This window comes from Epinephelus moara, chromosome 15 (genome assembly GCF_006386435.1).
Source record: "Epinephelus moara isolate mb chromosome 15, YSFRI_EMoa_1.0, whole genome shotgun sequence".
Taxonomy (NCBI): Eukaryota; Metazoa; Chordata; class Actinopteri; order Perciformes; family Serranidae; genus Epinephelus; species Epinephelus moara.
This window is the reverse complement of record NC_065520.1, coordinates 7,874,172-7,893,374: the sequence shown is the minus strand read 5'-3', so window position 1 is coordinate 7,893,374 and position 19,203 is coordinate 7,874,172. Positions and strand designations below refer to the sequence as shown.

General features: G+C 39.5%; 2 protein-coding genes across 5 annotated transcripts in view; both read right to left on the bottom strand.

Moving 5' to 3' along the window:
- Nucleotides 1-372: 372 nt before the first annotated feature.
- LOC126401701 (solute carrier family 15 member 1-like) lies at nucleotides 373-12,149 on the bottom strand. The gene is given in 24 exon segments (XM_050063119.1): nucleotides 373-1,127; nucleotides 1,129-1,284; nucleotides 1,593-1,700; nucleotides 3,241-3,378; nucleotides 3,472-3,586; nucleotides 3,672-3,779; nucleotides 4,929-4,975; nucleotides 5,449-5,589; nucleotides 5,721-5,837; nucleotides 5,929-6,010; nucleotides 7,263-7,351; nucleotides 7,454-7,486; nucleotides 7,648-7,692; nucleotides 7,833-7,922; nucleotides 8,009-8,095; nucleotides 8,301-8,383; nucleotides 9,141-9,224; nucleotides 9,318-9,408; nucleotides 10,286-10,385; nucleotides 10,474-10,593; nucleotides 10,839-10,980; nucleotides 11,280-11,364; nucleotides 11,700-11,734; nucleotides 12,029-12,149. Coding segments are annotated over 24 exon segments (2,181 nt in total). The 5' UTR covers nucleotides 12,036-12,149; the 3' UTR covers nucleotides 373-1,049.
- A 2,413-nt stretch (nucleotides 12,150-14,562) lies between these two features.
- Nucleotides 14,563-19,203, bottom strand: part of dock9b (dedicator of cytokinesis 9b) — a 61,141-nt gene continuing 56,500 nt past the window's right edge. For all 4 annotated transcript variants that reach the window (XM_050063115.1, XM_050063117.1, XM_050063114.1 and 1 more), the window contains exons 48-52: nucleotides 18,662-18,872; nucleotides 17,964-18,154; nucleotides 17,778-17,878; nucleotides 16,834-16,972; nucleotides 14,563-15,704 (exon numbers count right to left, since the gene is read on the bottom strand). In XM_050063115.1, the coding sequence (XP_049919072.1) occupies nucleotides 15,588-15,704; nucleotides 16,834-16,972; nucleotides 17,778-17,878; nucleotides 17,964-18,154; nucleotides 18,662-18,872 (759 nt within the window). In that variant the 3' untranslated portion in view covers nucleotides 14,563-15,587. The remainder of the gene's footprint in view (nucleotides 15,705-16,833; nucleotides 16,973-17,777; nucleotides 17,879-17,963; nucleotides 18,155-18,661; nucleotides 18,873-19,203) is intronic.

Sequence of the window (19,203 nt, the reverse complement as noted above, 5' to 3'; positions counted from 1 at the left end):
GGTAATTGTACACAAAATAAAACTTACCTTATTATTATTATATTCAATTTCTGCCAATATAGGCCCCTAAATCCTACACATTTGACCTTTAAATATCTTGTTTCTGTGCTGTATTCAGTTGAATATAGGTTGAAAAGGATTTCCAAATCATAGCATTGTTTTTGTGTATATTTTACACAGCATCACAACTTTCCTGGAATCTGAGTTGTGTTATAGTGAATTACAAAATGCCAGTTGCAGTCCTACGTGTGTGAAAGATTAATATAAGCAACAGAAACGTCAGATTTTGTAAACAGAAAAATAAATGTATTTAACATAATGCCATAGAATAGCTGAAAGAAAGTAATGTGTACACATTTATTGACAACAACACCTTGCTAGCATCTTTATTGAAGACTTTGGTGAGCAGCCATTATCACAGGGCAGTGTTCTACCGGGCCAAGATGAAATCTGAGATTGAATATGGAATATAATTAAACATTTTCTGACTCAATAAGCAGTATTTGGTGTTAGATTTTTTCCCTGGAGCAGATGAGAATATCATACACATATAAAACACAATATATTACAATACATACAACACTGTGCTTGGAAATAAATACATGTTGGAATGGTTTCTTTGTATGTTTACTTGGGCACATCATACAATCCTATGAAACTAGAAATTACATATGTAGATGTTGCTACGTACAGTGCAAAATAAATCATTGTAAAACATTTTTACAACAGTGAAAGCACAAATTATTAACCAGTAAAGTTCTGGGGATTTTAATGATATGAGTAACCTCTTTAAATGAATTTTCTCTCAAAGTTTTTTGCTGAAATGGTGATAACAGTGTTTGATTTATCCCTTCACCAACACTGTACACCAAGAGCTTAATCATCAAAGCCCTGTTTCTGTGTTCTGCTAACATCAGCACCATTTCACTCATCCATCCATTCATTCATTCTAACCACGACATGTTCAGTAGTGTACTGGACTCAGACATGAAACACAGAACCAAGCAGCATTTGTACAAAAGAGGGAAAAGCCGTGGAGGATGACCGCTTTAGATCTTGGTCTGTTTGACTTCCTCCTCGTCAGAGCTGGAGTCAGAGCTCCTCCTGTCCTCCTTGCGGTTCTCAAACGAGTTGCACCTGTTCATCTCTACACTCTTCCTGCTCCCTCTGGGCAAACCGGGCTTCTTCCTGGGTTGGGTCAATGTAGGTGTAGAAATAAGCCATGAAGGCAAAGATGGAGCACGCTAACAGCAGCAGAGAGGCAAAGAGGATGTACTCGGCCCACTGGTGAACAGAAACAAACACAGTGTTCATTTGGAGCTAAACTGAGAGGAACAGCTCGGCATTTAGGGAAATTCGTGGCTTTCTTGCTGAGAGTTTGATGAGAAGATTTATACCACTCTCATGTCTGTCTGTTGAATATGGAGCTCGGAGAGTTAGCTTGGATTTATCTAACTTAACCTCTATTATTATGTTTAATCAAAAGCAACTACAGCCAGTTTCAAACACTAATTAAAGGTTTCATATCTCATAAAATGAAGGTCAGTGGGGACAATATGCATCTACCAATGGTTTATATAAAATCCACCCACCTGATCTGGGAGCGTTGCAGCCTCGGCCACAATGAGCACAATGATGTTACCTACAGCAACAGTGAACAGCCAACCAGCCTGCAGCACAGACTTCATGTTGCTGGGTGCCTGGAAAGTAAAAAGAGAGTAATATAAAACTACATATTACAGCAAATTATAAATGACATCAATAAGTATTTTGTGTCTCTGGACAAATTAACATCAGGACAGACTTTATTATCCAATTCAACTTCTATTACCTCTGCCAAAGAGGGTATGTTCTGGTTGGGTTTGTGTGTTGTTTGATATGTTGTTTGTCAGCAGGATTACAGAAAAGCTACTGGCCTGACACACAGGGCAGCCAGACACAAATTATTTTTCACTTTAGTTAACATTTGTGAGATAGGTCATTTGGCCTTGGTGGAGGCCTGCGCTCTCTGAGTGTCCTTCCAGTTATCTCCACCAGGAGGTAGGGTCTGCAAATTTACTGGAAATTGGCTTGGCGAAAAACAACAAGCCTTACCATCTGTTGCAGGATACATTTTGGCCTATGTCGTGGTTCAAAACCTGACATTCATAGAAATGTTAAGTCTTATTTTAAACTGGAGCATCTGCAGATTAATTCTGTACCCAATGCACTAAAGTTAGGCAAGTTAGGAGATTAATTAGTCCCTGTTTTTGTTATCATCACTGCCACCTTGACTGTAAGGGAGCTGGGAGGGACAATTTCACCAGGCATATAAACAAAGCAAAAGAGATTACAGCCCTTTGATTATCAGTCATTCTAACACCCTATCCAGGGATACCAAAGATGGCGATCAGAGGCAATGGAACGAGAGTCAGATCCAATATCTTAGATATAACGTCAAAAAAAGATCTCCAATATTCCACTAGGCTTGGGCATGACCAGATCATATGAGTGAAGTTTGCTCGTGCCTGAGAGCATCTGTCACAAGTATCAGAGAGGTTTGGAAAGATCTTTGATAGTCTAGCTTTGTTAAAATGGATCCTGTGAAGAATTTTGAACTGAATGAGACTAAGCCTCACACAAGAGGGGGATAAATTGACTGATTTCAATGCATCATCCCACCATTCATCTGACAATGTGATACCAATTTCAGCTTCCCAGCCTGATTGAATCTTATACTGAGCAGGGGGAGTCACTGTTGATAAAAGGTTGTAAATGAACGAAATGTGGCCTCTTGACAGTTCAGTAACTGCAAGTCAGGTCATTTATTCTTGATATTTGTGCTTCTATCACAAGTAAGTAAGCAGGCTTTGTTAAATTGTTTCTTTTTTTGTCTATTTTTGTTGTGTTTATTGTTGTCAATTTGTTGTACTGTAGCCTATAGACGAAGGTAATACCATTCAAAGTCCAGTTATGAATGACATGTATCAAAGATTTGTAGCTATGTTTTCACAGGAAAACTTGATCTACTCTTTGCAACATGCAGCGGCTCTGTCAAAAATAGACAACACATGTATTTTTATTAGCTTTTAGGACATTTCTGAAACGTGCTGCAGCACATCTGCTGAATTACAAGAATTGTCTAGAGTGGCCACAATCAGCCGCAGCGACCCCCCGGCAGAGGTCTGCACTCTACTGAGTGCACTTTTGTAGTTATTTGTTTTCAGTTGTTGTCAGATATGTAAGGAGAGCACACTCTACCTGTGAGTAGGAGAACTCCAGGCCGGTGACAGAAAAGACCACCTCTCCTGCAGTGATGAGGAAATACTGAGGAATCTGCCAGGCCATGTGGAAGGTGTTGGGCTTGATGTCCATCACTGGATGGATGTTCTGTTCACACTACAGGACATAAAGCAGCCAAGTACCAAGATGTGTAACTTCAGTCAAAAACATTTAAGCTACATTGAGACTCAAAATGAATTCTTGAATTACATTTTGTCCAAATGTGAAAGTTGGCGGGATGATCACGGTGAAGGAGCTGCCGAAGCCCAGCTCTTGACTGTAGACACACTCTTGTCCAGTAGTACTCTTGATCAGGAACTTTGCTCTGATACAACAAGAAAACACCCATCAGAGCATTGACTTTTCGCCAGTGTAACTGTATGTGAAATATATAACGAAATCAGCCTTACAGTCCCCGTGGTACCCCAACATATTTTGACATGTTGTTGGTGGTGATCTCCCCAAAGTCCTGGTCACCCACTGTTACATTCAAAAGTGAGTCATAGCCACTAAAAAATCTGGGGAAGAAGAATTCAGAACAAAATAGGTGAGACAGTGTTAAAGTGAAACTATGAAACATTTGAAACTAGATTAAACACATTCTTCCTCTTACAAATGAAAAGTTGAATTTATAATCAGGAAGACGAACCCTTGCTCAATTCATACATGTCAATATTTTCTCACTATGTTGTGATCTCCACATAACCAGCTTAATTATGTCCCTAACGGCCGTCTAAAGCAGTGGTTCATGACCCCCAAGCTGTCCCAAGCGAAACCTGAGGTCAGTGGTGCCCCCATTGGCCATATGGGCCCACTGGAAAATCTTGGGGTGACTAAATATCAGGAATTCTATTGTGCTGTTGAAGTACATAGGCGAGTTGAAAACCATGTCAGTATGAAATTTAAGTAATCGCATGGTGATATATTTTGCATTTTGTATTTTTGAGTTCCACAATAATCCTGTTTTAATGTCTTATGTATCTATACATGTTGGGCAATTCATTGAACTTCAAATAGGCTGCTTGTCCTTTTCTTTCAAAAGACAAATATACAGCTTTAATTTGAAGGAGTACATTGTTCCGGGAACAAGCTCAAGTTTAGGGGAGACGTGTAGGTACCTATGGAACCCATTTCATTCAGATATCTTGAGATGACAGTTCAAGGGACCCCTCTGAAAATGGCCATGTCAGTTGTTCCCTCGCCAAAATTAAGCTCAACTTTGGAGCGTTATTTAGCCCTCTTCATGATAACCTATGCTGACATGGTTAGTATCAATGGATGCCTTAGGTTGTCTAGTTTTACAACATGCCAATATCTTTGTGGTAGATTAAAAAATGAGCGCGCCACAGCCTCTTAAATACAGTAATGTTGGCCGACTTTTATTATTTTCACCAAGGGGGCCAGTGAGGGGCAGCAATAGTACCGCCTCTTGTGGGCGCCCCTGCTTTTCTGTTACAAAAATGTGGTTTCATTTTATCTGGATTTGTCCCTTTTCCTGTTAAATACTGAAACTTTAGGTACTTTAATCATATATTAAATAAAAATAAAACAATCTGAGAAGGAAAAACAACTAACACAGGCACACTATCACTTGCAGTTAGATTAAAAGAAAATTGCAGACAATTACAAACTCATTCCTTTAAGTTTTATAACATTGTGAAACTTGCCTGATATCATTAGCGCCCTGTTCCGGCTTTGTTTTGATGTCCACGAACTGGAGATAGAAAGATACTTTAGAGCCTCCACATCTTTGTACTTAGAGTTATATTTTTATACAGTATATAATCCATGATAAAGAAACACACACTACAATCATAATTACAGTCCAACTGAGATAACATTTAGACATCAGTCAAATCAGTCAAATAACGCAACGTGTTTTTTAAATGTTTTGTTTGATTGACAGCAGCTGGCAGGCTGAGCTCCAGCAGGGGAAGAAGAGACAGAGTGAACAAACTCATGCATCAGCTTACAAACCATGGAAGACAAGGTTTTATTAGCAGCATCAGCTTACAAACCATGGAAGACAAGGTTTTATTAGCAGTGTCATTGACGTTCACACCAGCAACCTGACCTGTGTGACATTTGCAGGTATGCTTACATGCCGTTTTATGTGCCGCAGCTGAGCACCTAATGAGCTATCTAGCTTTGCGTAGACAGTTGGACTTAATCTGGCAGTGTACTCACCCCTAAAGGTTTAGGTAGAGACCCATCCTGAACGATGACTACAGTGCTACGATTACCATCCACTAAATCAGTTGGGTAAGTGGCATTTACCCCTAGATTCAGTAGAAATGGATCATCAAAGTTCAGGTAATCATCATTGGCCTGCAGGACAAAAGAAAAGTCAGTATGAAAATGTTCTCCCACTTTTAGTGTGTGGTGACTTAAAGACCTTCTTAATTTTAGTACACGTGGATAACGAGTGTCTGTGCGCTGTCTCGTGCTGACTGGAGTACCGTGTAAGGCTTCAAGGTGAACTCGTTGGTTCCAGCTTTGACGTCCAGCGATCTGTCCAGCATGTTGATGAACTTTGCTTGGCCAACAGTGCTTGATGGGAACTTAGGCAGAGTTTTCTAGAAGAGAAATGGAACTGTGTTTCACACGGTAATGTACGTTTAAGTTGCCCAATGTATATTTTTACTATATTTTTTGTGTTACACTCACATCAATTTGTATTTGGACCAGGGCAGCACAAATGAATGCAAGAGCAGCAAGGAACATCCCAACAGTCATCCTCTTTAATGGACTACAGAACAAACAAACGCACACACACACACACACACACATTTTTAAACATTTGAGTTTATATCTCTTCACCACATTCAATCACACGGAACAGGAGGGATTTCAGGAGGCTAAAACAGTATCTGTCACTTCATTTTATCTCCCTATTTAGTGGTTATAAGCATGGGCGGATTATCAGACTATGGGCCCCTGGGAACAGATATGCAAAAGGCCCCACCACCTGTCCTGCACAGGAGCAAGAAACACAGACTTTTTTTTGGTTTTGCCTCTTTTTTGTTGTTGTTTTGTGTCTCTTTTATTTCAGTTTGTGTATATTTGGTCTTCGTAGTCAATTTGTGTCTCTTTGAGGTCATTTTGTGTGTTTTTTGTCGTACTTTTGTGTCTCTTTGAAGTCTTGTTGTTTCTTACATGGTAGTTTTTGTTTCTTTGTAGTTCTTTTGTGTCTTTTTGAGGTCTTTTTTGTGGTAATTTTGTGTCTCTTTGAAGTCATTTCTTGTCTTTTTGTAGTAATTTTGTGTCTGAGCTCTTTTTTGTCTTTTTTTAGTACTTTTGTGTCTCTCTGAGGTCATTTTGTGTCTTACTCTGTCATTTTTGTTTCTTTTGAGGTCTTTTTTGTCTTTTTGTAGTATTTTTTGTGTCTCTGAGATACAACTGAAAGCTCTGAAAGAAATTGAGTAAGGGGACGTTAAGTTTGTTTGGTTTTTTTTGTTGTTCTTTGGGTCAAACTGCTATTTCAGAGGTAAGATACAACTTTGAAGCTCAGCCTGTCTTCATGAGTTTTGAACACATTTAAGCAGTTTGAAATCATATTTGATAATTTGTACATTAATAATTAGTGTTTTATAAAATACTAATTAGCTTATAGTAACATTATTTGAGTATCATGTAGAGACAAGCTGTCAAGCTTTACACAGTATCTCATTTATATTTAGACCGTAGGTATTAAGATATTTAAAGGCACGAGGACAGAGTGGATCGTTACAATATGGAGTTCCAATGAAAAAGTCACTAAAATGGGTTGAGATAAAATCACTTTTTATATCAATAGTAATATAGTTTAATTGCTTACATTTTCCTGCCTAATTTGTGAGTATAAAAAGTTAAACAAATTTTTTTAACTTAAACTGTTCTATAGTAATATTTTGAGTAATTATCACAAAAGAAAAAAATGAATACATAGAAAGTTTGCAAAATAACCTAGACTCCAGTAATATTTTCCATCACACAGAAACAAAACAGGAAAATAAACTCACGTGAAGTTTAATTTGCACTTGGCAATCAGCGGGTAGATCAAACTGTCCATGATTGGCACCAAAACCAGGATCAAGATAGGGTTGACAGTCTGTTAAGTAGGAGAGTTACTCTTTTAGGGCTCTTTTCAAGCACAAGCATCAAGAAACATCCCAACAAAGTAAGTAAAATATAATCAACACAAGTGTCTTACCTGCATCTGATCAGGCTGGATTATAAGAAGTCCCTGTTGAAGAAAAAAGGGAGGGAGGGAGACAGAATCTCAAATTAAAAAACAGTCTGTGGTTTGTACTCACAAGGTAGGGAGGGAGACAGAATCTCAAATTAAAAAACAGTCTGTGGTTTGTACTCACAAGGTTTGTCATAGGAAAACAATAAAACACTTACAAAGTCACCGTCCATGGTGGTTGCCTGGAGGGTCCATCTGGAGCCCTGTAGAGGAGACACAGCTCTCCTTTAGTCTGTCTTTGGATTCTTTTGTTGCACATCTGGGTGTCCATTATCTTTGTCTTTTTCTTTTGCTACTGATCACAGCTACATACAGTAAGTGTCAAGGAGAAATTGGTGATTACCTGCTGGTCAAAGAGAGCCCAGAACATTGGCAGAGGGATGTAGAGGAACAGCACCTTCAGCACCATCTTCACCTGAGCAATCAGGAGTTTCTGGAGCCAAACATAGAAAAGGGTTAGGATTTTTACATCACTGAATATACTGTTTGTATTTGCGTATACATGTATAATGCTCTTACATCGTATTTCTCCTCAGCCCAGTCCATCCAGTGGGTTCTCTTCGGGTATTCAGGGGCACGATGCCTGAAGCGGTTCTTGATAGCAAACTACAGATGGCAGAGAGGACAGGTTGATGTGAATTTTTCTCTGACTAAATAATATTTTGTTACCTAACCTAGACTAAAAAGTTTATTAAGTTCAAGTTTGAATAAATGTGATGTTCCCCGGTTCTCTTTAAAACCATTGTCCTCCATTTTCAAAACAAAAACCCTTTTGGAATAACAAAATGTTCACCTTTGAGGACCCACTTACCCCGATGCATTTGCAGACTTTGACCAAGATGTTGCCCTGAGGGGCGTTCTTAGTGTACATCCCACTTCCAACAATGAACACAACTGCAGACACACACCAAATATATATCTTAACATTTGACTACTTGTCAGAACAGCAACAGGAAGTTATAAGAAAAAATAGGAGGTCATCATCAATGTGGCAAACCAGAAGGATTATTTATCTATAAAAAGAATGAATCAATAACTTGTTAAAGGGGCATTTCAACTGTACTTTCATTAAGCTAGGGAGACTCACAAGAGACAAAGTTGAAGTAACAGAGGCTGAATTATCTTGACTTTAAAGCTCTGTGTACACATATACAGATACTTTTGAAAACATATTTTTTATCTCTACATTTTGGCCTCTTGTCCACACAAACATTTTTAGGGAGTTTTAGGTCACTGAAATTTGTTTCAAAACGCCTTCCAAGATGCAGATTTATAAACTTCTGGTTTATCTGTGTGGTCATGTAAGACGAAGCATAATCTCCTCAATTCGCACATGCCCATTGTTGCTTTGTGTAATGAGCATACACTAAAAACAACAACAATGGTGGACTTGGTTTGCTAACGTTTTGTTAGCTCTGCTTGGTCTAATGACTACTGTATACCTAACCTTAATGCTGCACCACTTCACAGACAAACGGAGGCATATGCTACACCCAATGTTTTTGCTTCACCTCAGCATTCACGGTTTAAAGTCCATGACAGTTTTGGATCAGGACTGGTCTAACCAGCAGATGGTGGGATATTTTCCAGTGTGGGATGGAGGAATGGAAGGAAAAGGTTCGCATTTCCAGAGCAAAAAAGAAATTCTTACTCAGAGCTACCACCATGAGAGCAGCAGGGACACCAAAGGCCAGTGGGTAGCACTTCTGCTGGGTGTGAATACCGCACTCCTGAGCTGGAAACCACAGCACACACAGACACACAGTTTTAAAACTTCAACACCTGAGTCAACGATGTATTTTATGCTCTGTGATCAACATCAGCGAACCTCTGAGGATGGGAGTGATGACAGTGGACAATAGACTGCCAGCATTGATGGACAGGTAGAAGATGGAGAAGAAGGTGCTTCTCTGTTTCTCCTGTTGGACACAGGGAGATTAAACAGGTTCTGGACAAAAAAAGCACTGATGTACATTTTTCATTAATCACACTACTGGATGCATTTTATATAACATCTCATTTCATCAGTCATTGATATTATGGGGCAATCTTTGTCCCTGGCCTTGAACAGTGTCATAAAGTCACTGAGAAAGATGTACTTGTGGTTATTAGTTAATAAACAACTAGCTGGAAACAAATAGAGATACAAGAAGTGCTGACAAGTAAGTTGTCTTTTTAACTGCTGTGTGGGGCATGTGTACACGCATGCAAGAAAGAGTGAGAGATAAAAAAGTGTCCTGCATGTGGCCGATGCATGCATGTTCACGAGGAGACTAGGTATAGTGCCAAATAAATGAAAGAATTTCATGCTCCTTGATAGTAAAAACCTCAGTAACACTTTATTTCACAGATCTGATTTTTTTCCAAATATGTTTCAAGTTTTTGTAATTTAGTGCATTTTCTGTTAAGAAAAAAGAAAGCTTGATTTTATAGAAACAGATTACATTCACCAAACAAAGGCCTGATCTCCTAATTATGACCTCCATATCGCATAATTATGACTTACTTTCTCATAACGAGAGATGTTTTCCGATGTTTTTTGTTTGTTTGTTTGTTCTTTTCGTAAATCATTTTTGAGCCTTTGCAGTTTTCTTGCAGCTGTGTGCTTGACTCAATATAGTGTTTTCCAAGAAACTTCATGGAAGTTAGTAGGAAATAAACCAGAACTTACCGGCAACAATAATAAGCCCTCCAGTATTTATCACAGGACTGTTCAACCAGGTCTCATAAGACTGTAATCTGTCTCCTCTGCCATGTGTACACAGTATGTTTGCGTGTGCTTGAGCAACATCTAACCTGATCGTCGTCAAACTGGTCTCCACCAAAGGCAGCCACGCAGGGTTTGATGCCTCCTGTACCCAGGGCAATAAGGAGCAAACCCACCATGGACAGAGCTCTGAGGTCAAAGCACAGCACAGATACAGTGTCACTACTATCTTTCTCTGTTGTGTTTCTGCGCACAGTTCTGTGTGTGTTCAACTCACATGTGGAAGGTCATGTTGTCGGGGGTGCCATCTTTGTTTGCATCCGTGATGTCATGGATAGCACTTACTGCCAAGACAACCTGTCCCAGTGCATAAACGATGGACAGGTAAACAATAGTCCTGTGCAGAGGGAGGAGGAGGAGGAAGGAGGAGTAGAGTAAAACAGATGTACAGGTTCAGGTACAGATAAGATAGACAAGGGTCAGAAATCCAAGGATGACATTTAACAGCCCATTCTGTGAGATATACTTTAACCCCAAATCTACTTCTCTATGTACTACAACAGCATGTAAAGCTAGTTGTATACTCATAATGCATGTCTGTATTTGGTTGTAGGTAAAAGAGTCGCTGGATTTAAAACTCACTTGAACTTGCCGAGCCATGAATCAGCCACTATGGCTCCTAGGATGGGTGTCAGGTAGCAGAGAGCCACAAAGGTATGGTAGATAGTGGTGGCAAAGTCATCATCCCATCTCAGGAAGTACTTGAAGTACAGCACGAGCACGGCTGCAGACGCGGATTGAGACGGAGGAAAATTGGAGAAAGTAAAAATGATAATGCAGAAAAAGGTGGAAGTATTCACAACTTTTACGACAGTGTAAACATGCTCCTATTACAAGCGACAGTCCTGCATTTAAAAGCTTACTCACATAAAAAATATACAAGTATAATCAGAAAATATATTTTAAGTATTTAAAGCAAAAACTGTCATATTATTATAGCTATTTTTAGATATTTATGTTTTTCTAATATATGAATAAAGCAGTTTCATGACAGTGCATGAGATCCAGATCAAACCCTCTCACCTCGCATGCCATAGTAGGAGAATCGTTCGCAGAACTCATTGACGACAATGAAAAAGATGCTTATTGGGAAGCCAAAAATAGTCGCCTGTTAGAGGAGAAAGGAAAAACTTCAGTGACTGAAAAAGGAGTTTACAGGTTCTGCACAGGAAGTAGGACACTTACTGTGTTGTTTCACTGACATGTTAATAACTTACTTTGCAGTTTACAAGACCTTCGTCCCCTGACACCAAGAGTCACTTTCATACCTGAATTGTTTTTCAGTGCCATGATGATGTGATTATAATTATTTATGAATTTTTAAATACTCATAGATGAGTGCATATTTTTCCTCTTGGAAATTCAGTCCTGTTGGGTATAATGACAGTAACTAATAAATAGGTGCATTTTTAACTACTACAGTGCATTAACATTTTGACTTACACTCTTTTTCTTGGGCTTCCTCATCTCGTCTTTGTCTGCAGAAATGAAGTCACACATTATGCAAACTAATATTTTTTTCTGAGATAAAATACAAAAAAGTGAAATATGCAGATAAATATTGTTAAATGTGACAACTGGACAAATTTAGCTTGTTTGTGTAAATTTCTGCCAAGTGCATGAAGCAAATACCAATAATAATATAACCAAGTGTAATGCATGAGATAAACAGAGAATATTCCTCTGACACTTGCAGGAAAAGAAATCCCAAAATGTAAGGATGGGTCCCTGAGCGTCCGAGTCACAGGGTTCCCATCCAGACTGGGACTCACCTGCCATGGCTGCTGTGTGCGTCGACTTTAGGTCACTTCTCCAACAAAATCCTTCAGTAAAAAGACACAGAGAGACTTGTGACCCCTGTCCAGATCAGATCCACGACACGAAGACCGAGCCGAGGCCTGGCCGGCTTCTTTTGTAACCTCCCATCAACCCTCCTGCAACGCCCACTGATGCTGAACTGTGGATCATACACACCTCCCAACATGCAAGTTACCATTATTCCCACCTCCCAGCACATTCTCTTCATCATAATCACAAGTGTGTGTGTGTGTGTGTGTGTGTGTGTGTCAGTAATTACTTTATGACTCAGGAAATTCAGGTAGAATATGAGGGTCTTGCCTTGCAGATAAAGAGGATTTGACAGGTCAGCTGATAAAGGACACAACCTTCATACTGTATTTATCACTGCTTTCTAAACGAAAAATCTGATGCTTAGCTCTGAGACAGGGATGTGATACATGCAAAGCACAAACTGCGGTTATATTTATGACAGCAACAGCAGTAGCAGCTAAAACATGAACATATAAAACAGTAGCTTACAACATAGAAATCTTGAAAATGTGTTATTTCCAAAGAAAGACACACAAACCCACACCATGACACGCTAGTAGGACTCACACTGGACACATGATGTTTAGCAGCCCAAATCTCCAAAACAATGACACAGTCAGGGTGTTTGTGACACAGAGTGCAGAGGGGATTTTACAGGAGTCAGCATCCTGATTTCACTCCCGTCTCTCCTGTTTCCGTTTATTGAATGCTCAGCTCCATCAACTCACTGACCATCATGGCGACTCATGACCACATGCACAAACAGAGAGAGACACACACTTTAAAGAAGGAAATATTAGTCATTTTTCATTAGGGACTTTTTCATTTTTCTAACTAACATTAGAAAATGACATCATCATGTGTAAGGATACACCCAGAGCTCATTCTCAAAACTAAATTTTTAAAGCACTAATGTATGGAGCCCTGTAGCTGACAAAATAGTGAGGGTTGTCAGACAAGTCTAAACTGTAACTGAGCCCAGTTAGCAAGCTAAATTAGCTAAAATTAGCTAAAATCCCTTTGCTGCTGTTTACAGTTTATACTGTAGCCTATACAGTAGTGAGTGGCCTATATTTAACTATAATGAACACTGCTCACATAGCTGGCTAGTAGCTGAAATGGTGCTAAAATTGTTTAGCTACCAGTGTTTTCTATTAACTATCCAGATAGTAAAGACAGTAGTAGAGGACAAAGGCCTACAAAAAGGGTCCCAGAGCAACATCTGAAGCAATAACTATTTAAAGTTTGCAAACATCATCATAAACTGCTGGTCAAACCAGACCAAGTCTGGTTGTAGCGGCAAAAACAAATATGAAAATTAGCAAAAGTGTGTTTTATTGTTTCTGATTTCAACTTTTTCATTTGTTGTTTCTTTTTTAAAGCTACACACTGGAGTTTAAAGTAAAAATCTGAAACTTTATGGACCCTATTTAAATGATCTATTGCTCATGATCTAAAGTGCAAGAGGCACAAGTGCATTTAGGGCATAGCCAACCACTTTTGCTAGTTAAACTGCTCAAAATATGGGTGCAAAATAAGGCGCAAGGGGCAAAGGATTTAGTCCCTTAATAAGGTGTGTGTGGGCATAACATCTCCCATTCCCTTCAAAAGCCAGGTGTGCCTGCAAGTAGATTGTATGCACATTGTGAGCCGTAGGCACATTTGAATAACACGCCCTTTACAGTAAATATCAGGAACTCCATCTTTCTGACGTCAGACCAGGTTTTTGCTGCCTCAAAATAGCAACACGCCAACAATGCGCATTTGCATACCCATGGGTGCAAGAACAATTTACACAAAGTGGGTGCTGGCCGTAAAAATGACAACTGTGTCAGTCTAAAACTAGCAATGACAGTGTGTAAGATGTGGCCCTATATCTCTTTTTAGACTCTGTTTTAATTATCTTATAATATTATTTATTAATGCATGCCATTATATTCTTTACTTTTCTGATAATGTTGCTAGATTTTGTCAGTTTTGGGCCTCCATACTGATATACACTTCTGCTGCTGAAAACAAATTCTCAAAGTTAGTCTTCTTGGACATACACAGCACTTGTCAACTGATTCAGTATCATCAATGTGCAGTATAAATACTGCATACAATTTAGTGTAAGGCAGGTAACCGTCAATTTTTTCAACTTACCTATGGTACCAAACCGCCATATATCCACCATACTTATGAGTACTTCCTCCTCTGTGTGTTTACACTGTCCAGGGAGAGTTGCAAAAGCTTTACTGACAGCTGGGAGTCTGTGGCTTCTGCTTCACAGATAAGAGACAGCTTTAAATTGTATCTGAAACAAGAAAAGGAGCTTGGAGGGTTAAAGTGTGTTTAAGGACTTTCAAAACTAAAACATGAAATAAAATGCTTTCACATTCTCACATTGTTGCAAATTGAAAGTGGACTTAGTGAGGTGATATTAAAAGCAACGCATGGGCAAAGGTATTATTACATTTTTTATTTATAAGTCTTAAACATATTTACATGAGCAGTTATTAAGTAAAAATGTATCTTTAATCTTACCTCACAGATAATAAAAGGCATCTACATGACAGACAAAGAAACAAAGGGGGTAGATTACAAATTGTCACACCCTTGTCTTGCCTCGCACAGTCTTTTTCTAATGTCTTTGGCAAGAGTGGTTTTCTGTGCAGTATGTGTCCTTGGTAACGATAGAAAATATTGCACACGCTTTTCTTTACAGAAAATAGGTTAAAACATTGCGGTTCACTTGGCTTTAGACAGTTTCTATACACGTCCATTGGCCTAAAATAGATTGAATGATTCTTTAAATGTCCTTGTTAAGATAAAAGATAAACTCTGATGCTTCTGCGCTGCATGGAAAAATGCATCTGCTGTAACAGGGAATCAATGGAGAAGAATAGAAAAGGGAGAAGTAAAAATACTGTGTATCAGCTGAAGAATGTATGTACGGTTACAGCAGCGGCATTTATTCATTTATTTCCATTAAAAACTTAATTGAAGTACTCTCTCTTACAAACACTGTACATGAAAGGGAGCCCTACAGTTAAAAACAGATAAGGTGATGACTGGGGTCAAATACTGGAGTACCTCATGTCTGTTACAACATCCCTTGGGTGGAGCTTAAGACACCAGGATAATTAAGATAACACCATGTTGTTGGTCACAGTATTGGACACACAGCTGCTGTGCTCAACCCCATCTTACACAGACAAAAAATATACAGAGGGATAAATGACCCAGAACTAGCAATAAGTCGACAGAATTGCTGTTCACAAGTCAACAGTGTTGACTGGAGTCTCCATAGGAAACAAGAACAATGGGCCAACTGACAACAGGCAGGGAACATGACATTTTCCAGCTCATGACGTGTAAAGAAATAGCAGGATAAAAAACACCAATGTATGATGGCTTCAGTTTGTGTTTAAGTACTTAGAATTTGTCCAAGTTGTTTCGTCTTGACAGACAGGAAGTTTAATCAGTCATTCGTGGTGAAGAAGGCATGAGTCTGGTGTATCAGAGTATGGTGGTGGAGCCATGTGGGTTGGCACTGGTCGGTGTGCCACTGATGGCGTTGAAGATGCCCATGGAGTCAGACAGAGCGCTTCTTGAACCGTCTTCCACTGGGTTTATCTGGAAGGATCATTGGGAAAGATATTTATTTTATTCTGTTGAAAAGTGAAGTTCAGGGAATGTGGGAAAATTACAGTATTCGTGTTTTGGCTACAACATTTTTTTTTCTGTCTTCCATTGTCTAGAGTGGCCACAATCAGTTCTGTCAGACACGTTGCAGCCAGAATGCAGTGATTTTATATGAATCGGTACTTGGTAGTACTGACGTAATTTGGTTAGGTTCCCTTAAACAAACGAGTTCAGTACCCAAACTTTGTGGCCAGTCATTCATTTGGTGGCTGTAGTTTATTTAACACTCCTTTATTTTGTTGGAATATTCACCATTTTGTAAAGTTGGTCATAACAATATGAATTTGCGATATTGGGGGGAGGGTAGTGCATTTTTTGTGTGAACCAGAGGAAGTATTAAAAAAATGTTTAACATACTGGCATCGGCTTTACTTTTGTATAATACAAAAAAATAAGATTCAGCCCCACTCCACATCCTAATCATTTTCATACAGTCCCTTACTATTCTTTAAAAGAGCACACCAGTAACAAAAGCAGCATTACCATCCAATCTGCTCAGGCCAGCACAAAGAGAGCAGGAGACAGGAGACAGGGTTAGTAAATGAGCAGAAGACTGCAGCAGTGGACATCTCTTTAAGGTTACAGTGGTTGCATATGCCGCTAAATATGTAGTCACACAACTTGAAACAGTGATGCATGTGCAGCTTTAAGTATTTCCACATGCTATTTGATGGACCCCAAGTACATTAGAGAATCGTGGGATCACATATTTCAATCAAAAGTCATAAAATTCAATATGTAGATATCTTACATTTGTAAAATACATTAGACAGGAAACTCGTTGGTGCACTGAGGTCATTTAAGGTGTACTAAATATTCACAGAGGTGTGTTAAAATAAAGCTAAAGAGAAAAAAAATTCAATAAATTCATTTCAGAAACAGTTTTTATAGAGTGCACAAGCTGGGTTCTTAATGGATGGGCTTATGGATGATAAAATATGTGTCAGACGTCTAGTGTCTGTAGCTAAAACTTGTCTAACATAGTTCGCTACATGCAATAACAGCTGATCCGGGTCTGAATGATATAGCATATATCCATTACCACCTCTGGGGTTCCTACCTGCTCATGCATGATGTTTGATAGCTCCCTGGTAAGGTCCCTGTAGTTGGCCTTCATCTCATCATGATACTCCTGCTGGTCCTCTTTGATCAGCCTCTCGTTCACTCCCAGCCCCTGACCGCAGGCATCCACAAACTGCCTGAGAGGAGAGGCAACAGGGTTTTAATGCCAATTCAAAACACATATGAACAACATGCAATGAGTAGAGAGAGAAGAGTAACACGGTGGGCCACATTTTAGGCTGATAAGCAGTGCAGTTATTCATCCTAGATGCTGATATGGTTATTATGGAGAGGAGAACAGGAGAGTAAAAAGGCTGGCAGACAAAATCAGATTTGTGTGTAGTGATTAGGAGAATGTCATCAAAAATAATTAATAAAATGAACAGAAACTTTATATTTCCATTGTGTTTTCTACATTCCCTGCGTTTTATTAGTAGCTCTACTTCCCCTCATTAACGTCCTCTCAGCCCTTGGTATTACATAACAGCATACTTTGTAAAGGCCACTAAGAAAGTGGAGATGTGGGCATGGAGGGAGCGGGCAGTTTAAATGGCACACACCTGCCCTCATGAGCTTTAAGTCCAAACTATCATGGATCACTTGTAGGCTTAGTGCTACACTGCTGACAATTTCAAAATATCTGATTTAGAAATTTGTGTTTGTGATCTGCTACAGTTTTATGATATCTTGCAAAACAACAATTTTCCCATGCATTTACAGATAATGTTGGGAATAAAGATATGACACCAGCTGAACCCTACAACAATCTAAGTACACATTAACTGCAATTAGTTATATTGCATTTAAAAACGTCAAGTTAGTAAATGAGATTTTCTATCTAAACTATCCATACCCTGCCATAAACGAGATATGATGCAGGGAAAGAGGAAAAGTTCAAGCTGCAGTTTTACATATGCAAATGTTTCAGTCAGTGATGAGTACCTGAACACCTCTTTGAGCTGTTTGACCTTGTTGTCAGGATACTTCTTGGCACTACCGTCGTCGAGGAAAGCTCTGGCGTAAGCAAGTGGACCAGCATTGACCTGAAAAACAAAAGAGGTCAAAGATTGTAAATGACACTGATAAAAAGTAAAACAATTTGCAACAGTGCAACGTGGTGGTTTGTACCTGAACACTGATGCTGCCTTGCAGTTTGAGCTGCAGGCGGATCATGTCTACTTCAGAGGCCGAGCACAGCAGTCGCAGCTCGGCCACCTTGGCACTCATCTCGTCTATGGCCACCTCGATGGGGCTCAGGTCAGTCTGGTGCTGGTACATGACTGCTATACGCTTCTTCACATAGGGGAAACAGTGGGTGGCTGGATGGGAATGAGATAGGAGGAGGAAAAAAAAGGACAGTATCTTGTAACAGTAGCATCAACCAGGTGCTAGCTTGGACACTGAAACACCCCTATATGCATACCATTGTGTGTCTAGTTTTGTCTGCGTGATAACACTCATAACCAGGATGTTAATCAAGTCCAACCGTGCATGTTAACAGTCATTGACAAAACTCACTATCAGTTAGCGTGATTATTACTGAGGCAAGATAACACCTGAACTTTGGGATTGAGTGGACAGGCCAGTAATAAACCTCACCTGGCATTATCTGATTAACGTTTCAGGTGACTGACGCTAAGGCCAGACACCTCAGAGCAATAATACATGGCAACCAGGAAGATATTCTTCTTTGCTTCCTGACACAGCTGTGTTGATACAGCTGGCTGGAAAACCTTGATTCATTTCTTTATTGCACATTAACTTCACATTATATTTCTTGCTCCTGCCTAAACTGCAGTGATGAAACATAATTATTATCGACCTACTGGTGAGAATGGTCCGACGTTTACACTGCTCCTCCACCCCTCCCTGCTTCTTGCCCGACACCGTGAATGGCGTCTCAAACACAAAGCGACGGATGTTGTGGCTCTTCTCAAAGTCGGTCTTCCTGTCCTCCAGCTCCTTGTCGTCCAAGTAGGGTGTGACGTGGGTCACCTGGATGTAGGCGTACTTGGAATCTAGGTCCCTCGGGTTCACCTGTGGTGGCACAAGAGGAAGAGATATTGTATTTTGAATCAGACATAGATAGCCATAAAATTTCTGGGGTCATGGAAAAACTGATACTTTGAGATTTTGGGAAATGTGCTTACAAACAAGATACACTCTCTTAATTGGTGTGGGTAGGCCAGGCTAAAGACCACTGTACACCAAGTCTGTACTTTTCATCCGACATTGTCGCATGTTCAAAAATAAATACACACGCTGCCAGTCACATTTGAACACTGACTCCAAAACTTTCATCCATCATTAAAATATTCTCCTGGCTCCAGATTAATATTTAACCTATATGAGAGTGGTATTTATCTTT